Source organism: Mesocricetus auratus, unplaced genomic scaffold (assembly GCF_017639785.1).
Source record: "Mesocricetus auratus isolate SY011 unplaced genomic scaffold, BCM_Maur_2.0 Super-Scaffold_100676, whole genome shotgun sequence".
NCBI lineage: Eukaryota > Metazoa > Chordata > Mammalia > Rodentia > Cricetidae > Mesocricetus > Mesocricetus auratus.
Window position 1 is genome coordinate 182,384,132 of NW_024429266.1, and position 11,010 is coordinate 182,395,141.

The window sequence follows — 11,010 nt, forward strand, 5'->3', positions numbered from 1 at the left end:
TTTGAACTCACAGAGATCCACCTGCCTCTGCCTCCCGAGTGCTGGGATTAAAGCTGCGCACTGCCACCAACTGGCTTTTTTGTTTTTTTTGTTGTTGTTGTTGTTGTTGTTTTGTCTTACTGATGTTCCTTTTTTAGTTTGTGTGTCTCTTTGGTCTCTTTTGATTTTTGTTTTTTTCTTCTTTTTTTGAGAGAAAGAACGTGAAGTTGGATGGGTAGGGAGGTAGGGGAGGATCTTGAAGGAGTTGGGGGAGGAGAGAGAATATGATCAAATATATTGTCTGCTTTTTATTTTTTTATGTAATATAATTTTAAAAAATATTCAGGATACTTACTGTAGGGGAGGGGTTGAGTCCTTGTTTTAAATTTTCTGGAGATGAGAGTATAAAATAGGGAAAGACACTCACTCATCAGAGTTGTGGAATGAGGGGATCTAAATGGTAAAGCTTTCTTCAGAGCACCACCCCAAGTAAGCAGAGCTCTCAGAAGAAGTCAGGTATTGGCAGAGTTACTATGCTTTCAGTCTTCAAAGTGTGCCGAGACTGTTCACCCTGTTGCCCTTTGTGGTAGCCCAGCAACTGGCACCCAGATGTCAGAGCCTTGGGGGACTGGAGGCATGATGTTGCTGTCACAGCGAATCTCAGTCACTCACCATGAGGTTCATTTGCTGCCTATTTAGGGGCTATAGTACCCAGAGAGACACCTGTAGGTGGGACGTAGGGAAACTGCCCAGCTGTTATGAACATTTTCTACTCCTGCGGAGGACCAGGGTTTGGTTCCCAGCACCTCCATAGTGGTCACAACCACCTGTAACTCCAGTTCTAAGGGATCCGACACCCTCCTGTGGCCGCCGTGGGCACCGGGCATGTAGGTGGTACACAGATACACATACAAAGCACTCATACACATAACAGCTAAAAAAAGGAGTTAAGAAAGGACTGGTGAGTCTCGAGTGTTTATTCATGTGGAATATATACACTTACATTGAAAAGGCAAAACTCCCATCTTATGCCCAAAATTGCCTTGCAACAAAAAAGATTCTTAGTCATTTGAATTTTTTTCTGTACAGTTGTTTATAAAACAATTGTAGCGTAAGACCCTTCCCTCAACAACTGAACAAATGTTTTACAAGACTAAAATACATTCAATTTTCTGTCTTTAAATTAACTGGCTCATCTTAGATTAGCCTATTTGTACAAACAAGCTTGAATTTTCAGTGATTTAACACATAATAATAGAAATACCAGCGGCTGGAGAGATGGCTTAGCAGTTAAGAGCACTGGTTGTTCTTCCAGAGGACCTGGGTTCAATTCCCAGCACCCACATTGGAGTTCTCAACTGTAACTCCAGTTCCAGGGTACCCAACACCCTCATGCAAGCAAAACACCAATGCACATAAATTTAAAAAATAGATGATGGGAGTTGCTAATTTTTAAAAATTAAGCTAAAGGTTTATTGTAGTACTATGTATAATAACTAAGATGTAGAACCTGCCTTGGTGTCTGTTAACAGTTGAATGGATAATGGCAATGTGCTACACACACACACACAGTGCAGTTTTATTCAGCCATAAGGATGAGCAAAACCCTGTTATGAGCACAAAGGATGGAACTGGAAGACATTATGTAAGATGAAGTGGACAAAGAAGTGCCATACAGTTTTATATAGGAGAGCCAAAACTGTCATCCTGAGCAGACTGCAGAGTAGCTCAGTTAGTAGGATGCTTAATTAGCAAGCTTGAAGCCCTGGTTTTGAATCCCAGCAGCACTTAAGACTGGACTTAGTGGTCCATGCCTGTAATTCCTGCACGGGAGGCGGGGGCAGGAGGATTGGAAGCTCTGGTTGCACAGCAATTTTGAGGCCACCTGGGATTCTTGAGACCTTGTCTTAAAAGAAGAAGCCAACCAGAAAGTAGAATAATGGGGGCTGTACGCATGTGTGGGTCACTCACACTGCCTTGTGTGTATATAAAACACGAAAGGGCAGAAGAGAAGCAGTGTGTCATGGAAATGTGTTGGCAAGAAAATTGTGTAGTCAGCTTGGGGGTGGTGCTCAGGTCTAGGACTGTAACAAGAGACCTGTGAGTCTGAGGCTAGCCTGTTCTACACAGAGAGACCCTGGGTCAAAAGCAAACAAAACCTAACAACAAAAAGTAAAAGAAGAGCCTGGCGTTGGTGGTGCACGCCTTTAATCCCAGCACTCGGGAGGCAGAGGCAGGTGTATCTCTGTGAGTTCGAGGCCAGCCTGGTCTACAGAGCGAGTTCCAGGACAGGCTCCAAAGTTACACAGAGATACCTTGTCTTGAAAAACAAACAAACAAAAAAAGGAAAAGAAAAAGAAAAAGGATGCTCATGGACAAATTAAAATATGACACTAATCAACACAGGGATGTTGGATGAAAATATGAAAGTGGATAACATATTCATCTTTCAAAACAATCAGTTTTATCCTGTCTATAAAAAGCAACAGTGTAAGCACATGATTTAGGCACATCATGGTAAATATCAGAACAAATGGCTAACATTCCTGCAAAGGTGCTCTCTCGAAGTAAGAGGGAGACAGGAACTACTGGGCATTGGAGAAAGAGGCCTCTTGTATTTCATTATTATTTCATTACTGGTTAGTTCCTTTAAAATTGGGAGCATATATTGCTTTATAATACCATGGTCCAGATAAACACTGATTTGAAAAAGCCCAAAGAGAGTGTGCCTGGCATGTTCGGCATGCATGATACCCAGACCTGTGTTTCTAGTATTTTGATAGCATTGCCATCAGGGTGCAGGGACCTGCGAGTGAGTTGAAGGATGACAGTTCCACCTTTCATCCACTGGGGCGAGAGGAAAGGCATCTTTATGATACCGCTTTATTCTATGGGAGGCACAAAGTCTAACGTGGACGACTAAGCAGGGGGCCAGGCACGGTGCTGCATCCCCCCAACCCCAGCAGGAGATGGCAGGACCCTGTGCGGAAAACAGAAAGGAAATTCAGGAACTCAAGAAATGGGACATTGAGGGCCATGGTAGCACGTCCTTTAATCCCAGAACTCGGGAGGTAAAAGCAGGAGGACCTCTGAGTTAGATGCTAGCCTGGTCTACAGAGTGAGTTCCAGGACAGCCTGAGCTACACAGAGAAATGCTGTCTTGAAAAACCAAAAAAATTTTAAAAAAAGAAAAAAGAAAAGAGACACAGATGGTTCTATGAACAAGAGGAATGCATGGGAAGAATACTCCAAACCACAGCTTCCAAAACACTCCATGAGTACGCAGGTAGGGGTTCGCGCACATCTGTGCTCACTTGGGGGTAATCTTGGGCACCTGGAATTATCTGAGGACACTTCCAGTAGCAGGCGTTTGGCTCTGTACTCTGTTCCAGTCTCTAACTCATCACTACTTGCTTTCATAGGACTTTTTTTTTTTTTTGCGTCTTTTCTTTTTCCCCCACTTAAAACCACCACCACCACCATAAAGCTGTACAATAAGTGAGTATCTTTCACTCAGGACAATAAAAGCAGCCTTCCGTATAAACTGGAAGATGATTTATATGTTGCTAAGGAAAAAAGATTAATATTGAAAACAGATGAGAAAGTTATTTATCTCTCACGGCTTAGGGATAGGAATAGCCTACGTCAAATGATCAAAAAAACATTAATCAGAAGCAAGAGGGCCTGTTAAAACACTGGTCCCCGTGGGCCGGGGATTTTGAGTCAACAAGCAGGAGATGGGGCTTGAAAATTCGCATCTTTGAAGTTTCCAAACTATGTTGATGCCAATAGTCAGAGCCCTCTCTCTCTGAGAGCCACAGATTGTCTAAAGTACCCTGCTCCCATGTCATCCTTCACCAGTATTTGCCTGAGAACAGCTGCTTAGGTCTCCAGCTCCTCATCTTCATACATCTGTACTCAAATTGTTTCTTTTTGAGGTGGCTTTGTCCTGGGTACAGCTGGTAGAGTGTGTGAGCTCTTCGCTGAAGGCTGCCTCCAGAATGCCCTTTATGGACTGTGTTGCTTTCTTCCTAAAGTCTTTCCCCAAAAGGGCATAAAGGAAGGGGTTGAAGCAACTATTAGCAGATGCTAAAGCAATGGACATGTGGTCCCAAGATAACGCAGCTTCCCTCAAAGGAGTTTCTGGGTCAGCAATCAATAATAGGACTCCAACAATATGGTATGGAGTCCAGCAGACAAAAAAGACAGTTACCACCACCAGGGCCACCCGAAAGGTTTTGCTTCGAGACTTGGTGAAGTTGGTTTTTCTCATTCGGAAGACAATGAGGCTGTAACAAGCCACCATGATAAAAAGGGGCACCAGGAAGCCCACCACCAGCCTTGTGATGGTTATTGCCTGCATAGGTATTGGTTCATGGCGTTCATGCTTGAACTGGGCAAAATAATCATCCTGGAAATCTTGTGACTGCCCAGGATGGTATACGTAACTGCTCGAAGCAGTAGGGGAAAGCTCTATAGAAGCAGAGAGAAAAGCATGGGCTCTCTGTGTGTTGGCTCTGTGATCTTCAACAGGAAACCCGCTGGGTACGGCAGGCATGAGCCCACTTGGAGGTCTTACACTGTAATGGGGTTGTTGACTAGACAGTCTTGCTGAGTCTAGAGGGAACGGATCTGCAGAAGATCTTCGGACTGTTTGTGACTGGAGGGCAGTGACAGCTGTCGGAAGGAGATCACTTATTTGGAAAGAGGAAGGATCGGACCTGTCATCCATTTGTCCTGTTAGCTGAGCAGTGGAGTTGTCAGTAGAATTGCTTTCTGGTAGATCTGTATCGTACATGTCGTCCCAATAATCAAAATTCCCTTGGGAACCAAAATTATAGCCACATTTAGTATGATTGTCTATAATGAGCAGGTCACGGTATACAAATACTGGTACACACATCACAAAGGCCACCACCCAAACACATCCACAGATGGTTAAGGCTGTCCTCACGTTCCGATGATTCTGGCACCAGATTGGCTTGTGTACCATCAGACAGCGGTCCAGGCTAATGGCGGTAAGCAGGAAGACACTGGCAAACATATTGAGGACGATGATGGATGGGATAAGTTTGCATAGGAACAAGCCGTAGGGCCAGTAGCCCCGGAGGATCAGGTGAGCCAGGGAGAAGGGCAAGGAAAGGCAGCAGAGGAAATCGGCCAGGGTGAGATGGAAAAACCAAACTGTGTTCACGGTCTGCTTCATCTTTAGGCCAGCCACCCACAGCACCAGCCCGTTGCCAGGCAATCCCAAAAGACAAGTGAGGCAGAGAATGACCATGGAGAGGATGTCTTGAGGGTTAAACAGAGGCGGGGAGTGTGGGTCAGTTGAATTGGTGTCGGCAGAGAAAGACTCCATTGCCAAACCTGCAAAAAGATGAAGGAAATGTTAAAGCTTATAGTAATTTGTGAAGATAGACACTCTTAGGAGGCCTTATGTGGTGATGTATCCCTCCGATGCCAGAGGCTCTCAGAGTCTGGTTTGCATTCCTTCACCAGAATAGACACACAACAGCATTCTCTGATAGACAATTTAAAATCTATGATATGGATTTAAATGTGTATCGAAAAGATAACTTCATTTGGAAATCCACATACCTCCCCCCCACCCCTGTTTTGCCTCCTGTTTTTTGTTGTTTGTTTTTTCTAGTGCTGAAATCCAGGCCTAGGGCCTGCAAATGCTGGGCGGCACTCTCCTGAGCTGCAGCTTCACCCCTTGGCTTTTTGGCACAGGAACTCCATGTTGCCCAAGCTGGCTGACTTCCAACTGACTGTATTGTAGAGTAAGCTGCCTTGAACCAATGATCCTCCTGCCTCTTACTTCTGAGTGCTGGAATCACAGGCATTGCTACGACACTTTGCTGTGAAATGCCCTGTTCCTCATTTCCAGGCCTTCTTCCTTCACTCAGTGTCCACTACTGAAACTGAACAGACATCTAAATGAGTAAGTAAACAAATTTCTAGACAGATTCTCCCTAGTCTGAAGTCATCGTAGGACTTTAGAATAGATTTCACCACACTGGCAACAGCATTTAAAGTTGAACTTTGCATGTTGTCATTTCATTTGTTTATCTGTTGTGTGTGTGTGTGTGTGTGTGTGTGTGTGTGTGTGTGTGTGTGTGTGTAGCATATTATCTAGTAATCTGACAAGACATTTGGATTGTTTCTACCTTTGAGGTATTTAAATACTACAGCTGTATTTCTTTGCTTTCTATTGCTGTAATAAAACACTGACCAAAGGCAACTTGGAGAGGAAAGAGTTGATTTCGTGGATATTCCAGGTCAGAGTCCATTGAGAGACGCCTAGGCAGAGGCCTGGAGGCAGAGTCTGAAGCAGCCACACTGGAACGTTTTCTACTGGCCTGTTTCTTATGGCGACTCACCCTGTTTTATTATACATCCCAGGACCATCTATCTGCCCAGTGGGGACAATGGGCTGCACCCTCCCACATCAGTGGCAATCAACAAACTGTCCCACAGAGTTATCTACAAGCCGATCTGATGGATGCGTTTTCCCAATCGAGGTTTCTCTTTCCAGATAACTCTTATCTTGTGTCAGGTTGAGAGAAAGCCACCCAGGACAGCCTTACGGACATAACATACAGGCTTTCTAGTCTTACTGTTTCAGTTTAATCCCCACACCACACAGAAAGATTCAATTGAAAGAATGTCAAGTTTTTATCCAATTATTTTCCAACTTTCTCCCTAGATATCTTTTTTTTAAGTTTTCATGTTTTTACTTAATCTTTTATTTTTTAATGTGTATGTATGTGTGGTCTGTGAACTTATGTACCCCATATGCATGAAGGATCCTGTGGAGCCAAGAGGGCATGGGGTCCCCTGGAATTGGAGTTACAGACAGTTGTAAACTGCCATGTGGGTGCTAGGAATTGAACTCATGATCCCTGGAAGAGCAGCCCTGTGCTCTTAACACCTGAGCCATTTCTCCAGCCCCTAAATATCTTTCACAATGATCCAAGCTGTGACCATACTACCCATTAGGGTGTTGGTAAACTTTAACACAGCTTCTCTTTCAAGGCTGATGGCTTGTTTGGGGCTTATTATTATGAATAATCATTCCTTTTTGCTTGTTTATTTGAGACAGGGTTTCTCTGTAAAGCCCTAGCTGTCCTGGACTCACTCTGTGGACCAGGCTAACCTTGAACTCAGGGATCCACTGGCCTTTGCCTCCTGGAGCTAGGATTAAAAGCATAGCCACAATGCCAGGCTTGAACAATCATTCTGAACTCTCTTTTTCACGGTTTGGGTTTATTTTGTCTTCTGCTCCTAATGCTCCGCTAAAATTGCATAGAGAATTCAAACCCAAATGAATTTCTCTGTCTTCCACAATGCAGTTCTCATCAGTCTCCCCTCCTGGTCTCCATGACATCTTTCCAGTCAACGCAATTTTATATTCCTGAACTGAGGCTAATGATTTCCATTTAGAATTATGTCTTTTGTATGGCTTCTTCCTTTCTCTACACTAAATTTCTGTCTGTTAAAATACTTAACCTCTCAAGATGAAACTCAATGTCTTTTGTCTAAAATATTCTCTTACAATCCCTTGGAGATTCTTTAGTCTCTTCCTTATATTTGATAAGCCTGTGTGAGTGTGTGGTTGAGCCTTTTCTGATATGTTCTATGAGGTGGCATATTTCATCTTGCTTTGTAATTCTTATAATGACCCCAACCTGTGTCATGGTAATGATAAGATCTGTTTATAAATGCCTATTCCATGGGATTTAGCATATGGATGGATGGTCATTTCTTTTCTTTTGGTTTTTATGAGATGAAGCCTGATTATATAGCCCAGGCTGGCCTCTAACTGAAGACCTTCTGCTTCGGTTTACTAAATGTTGGTATTATAAGGCATGCACCACCATCACAGGGGAATGCTTACTTTTCATTTTCAATTACACTTAAATTTTAGTTCTTAGCCTTTTCACTTTTACCCAGATGGCTTTCTTAATCCCTATGCTGTCTCTTCTAATTTCTGTTTTGTTTTTAAATTCCAAATTATTACAGGGTATAATAACACTTTGCTTCTTTTTTTTTTAACGGAAGTCCAGACATTTGGAGGTCATTCTGCTGAGCTTAACAAACCTTGCCACAAGGTTTTATGTGGCAAGAGGAAGTTAAAAGAACAAGTCAACAAAATGAAAAAAGGAGAAATGATTTCCATCTTCCTTCTATCTGTCTTTTTCTTCTCAGATCTCCAAATCCCAGCAGTCCCTAATTTGAAATGCAAGAGTGCTGATGTTGTTAATGCACAGGACTCATTGAGAGAAAACGTCAGAGATTGCCAGGAACACACAAACATTTCAGATGTCATTTCTCCTCATGTCACAGTTTCTGACGCTGAAACTCAGGGGTTTGTGTAACCTTCACATGATTACAACCAGCAAGAGTTTCAAGTGCTTCATGCAGTGACTGTTAGGCCAGGCTCTTTCTACTGCAAGGGCCACACATCTGAGAGACTTTGGTCTTGATAATAAAGTAAACGGAGCAACTTAAAATAATAGTGTCGTTGACATCTGTAAGAAGTTGAGAAGAGCCGGGCATTGGTGGGGCATGCCTTTAAACCCAGCACTCGGGAGGCAGAGGCTGGTGGATCTCTGTGAGTTGGAGGCCAGCCTGGACTATAGAGAGAGTTCCAGGACAGCCTCCAAAGTCACAGAGAAACCTTGTCTCAAAAAACCAAAAAAAAAAAAAGAGTATGCAAGTCACCTAAACAGTCACCCGGAGCAAGCTCACAGTTGATATTTCCCCAAGTTTTGAGAAAACAAAACAAAACAAAACACAAACCCTTTATGTTTAAGATTATTAGTTATTTTTTTAAAAAACATTTTAGTACTGAGTTAGCCAGTAGTAATGAAAAGATAGGGAAACTCTTGAAACTCAAACTTATCTATAATGAGTAAAGAGAAGTGGATTCCCCAGTCAAACACTAATTATAGGGTGAGACAACCAGCAGTGCTGAGGACAGGAAACCGAGAGAGACAGAACGGGAACCCATATATGGGTATATACGTATATACATATAGATGATGTGTGTACCTGCGATCAGTGACTGGACTAACGGGAGAGAGAGAGACAGAACGGGAACCCATATATGGGTATATACGTATATACATATAGATGATGTGTGTACCTGCGATCAGTGACTGGACTAACAGGAGCCATCAGAAGCAGAGGTCAGGAGAAGCAGTCATAAGTGACAGGGAATAAGAGACATAAATATTCATTATTTTCAGAAGGAAAATATTAAAAGCAAAGACAAATAGAATGAATCGTATATAGAGAAAAAGAAAAGTAAACATGGGGATAAGACAGGAGAAATAAAAGTTAGGGTATGGTGGCGCTAGCCTTTAATCCCAGCACTCAGGAGGCAGGGGTAGAATCTACATCTCTGTGCGTTTAAGGCTAGCCCAGTCTGTAGCGAGTTCCAGACCAGCAAAGACTACACAGTTAAGACTCTATAAATCAAACTCTTAGGGAAAGAATAGATGGAAATAGAAGATAATGAACAGTATAGCAGGCTAAACGAAGCACAAGCTATCAAGTTCATCTAGGGTTTCTTACCCAACACGCTGCGATGAAAGCAGAGGGCTCCAGTACTGATCTGCAGGTTACCAACAAATCCTATCTGGTCCCCACACTTGGCTGGAAGGGAGTCATGAAGTACATCGGACGAGTTGCTGAGCGCTTACTTTCCTGTGGTAAAGGGAACTCCACATCTAGACTGCTATCTGACTGCTCAGGAAGGGCCTCTGTGAGTCACGTCTCAAATTTAGGCGGTTTAGATAAGAAAAGCAGAAGGACACAAGGGGGCGTGGAATGCTGACAGTCTCTGCCGGAGCCATAGTCCCAGCTACTAGAATGCTGAGGCAGGAAGTGGGAAATTTCCAGGCTTGCCTGGGCTACAGGGTGAGTTGTTTTTGTTTTTGTTTTTTCCTTTTAAATGCATCTCTTATTTTGTTTTTATGTTTTTTATAAAAGATTTATTTATTTCTCATGTATACAGTATTCTACCTGCGTATACACTTTCATGCCTGAAAGCGTGCCAGATTTTATTTTGGATGGTTGTGAGTCACCCTGTGGTTGCTGGGAATTGAACTCAGGACCTCTGGAAGATCGGCCTGTGATCTTAATCATATGTGTATGGGTGCTCACAGAGGCGGGAAGAGAATGCTAGATCTCCCGGAACCGGAACCTAACGTGGATGCTGGGGACTGAGGTGCCTTCGCCAGAGCAAAAAGGGTTTTTAACTTCCGAGTCATCTCTCCAGCCCTCCAAGAGTGAGGTGTTTAAAAGGTTTAATTATTTAATGTGTAAGAGGGATTTTAAGGCCAATTTAAGAAAGTTATCAAGACCTCATCTCAAAATAAAAAGTAATTAGAGGACTGTAGCTCAGCGGAGGGCACTTGCCTAGTATGTCTTAGGCGGCTACGTTTGTGTTTAATCCCCAGCACAGGAACAAAAAAGTGTGAATGTGGGTGGTGGTGGGGGAATGGGAGGTGGCTATGATCACGATACGTTGCATACATATGTATTTGTTAAAGAACAAATAAGAACACATTTACCAAAACAGATGGCTGAGTTGGGGGTCGGGGTTTGAGGAGGAATGCTGTAAAAAATACATTTAATTAATCTTAAATAGTATCCCTTTGATGTTTGATATGTGGATAATAAATGAGGCTATACCAGAATCAGAATGAATTAAACCATGTAATCTCTGCAGATTTAAACACACACACACACACACACACACACACACACACACACACACACACACACACACCCGTACTACAAACATACTTTGCGTATAAGTGGAGATGAAATGGAATGCAGTGGGTATGGATATGTTTATCTGGGGGCAATCTGGGGAAAAAAGTAAGAGAGAAGCGAGATGTAAACAATTACAGGGCTTGCACAGGCTGACAGTGACAGGTGCTTGGAATGGGAGAAATCGCTCCAGGCAGGGCTTCGTGAGAACGCAGCGGCTCCAGGCAGGGCGTAGTGAGAACGCAA

At 43.1% G+C, this 11,010-nt stretch overlaps 1 protein-coding gene across 1 annotated transcript; it reads right to left on the reverse strand.

The window, feature by feature from the left end:
* Positions 1-2,831: 2,831 nt before the first annotated feature.
* On the reverse strand, positions 2,832-9,746 carry C3ar1 (complement C3a receptor 1). The gene is made up of 2 exons (XM_005066031.4): positions 9,562-9,746; positions 2,832-5,346 (listed from the first exon to the last, which is right to left on the reverse strand). Exon 2 carries the CDS (start codon positions 5,336-5,338, stop codon positions 3,884-3,886), a length of 1,455 nt encoding a protein of 484 aa, XP_005066088.1. The 5' UTR covers positions 5,339-5,346; positions 9,562-9,746; the 3' UTR covers positions 2,832-3,883.
* Positions 9,747-11,010: the final 1,264 nt, after the last annotated feature.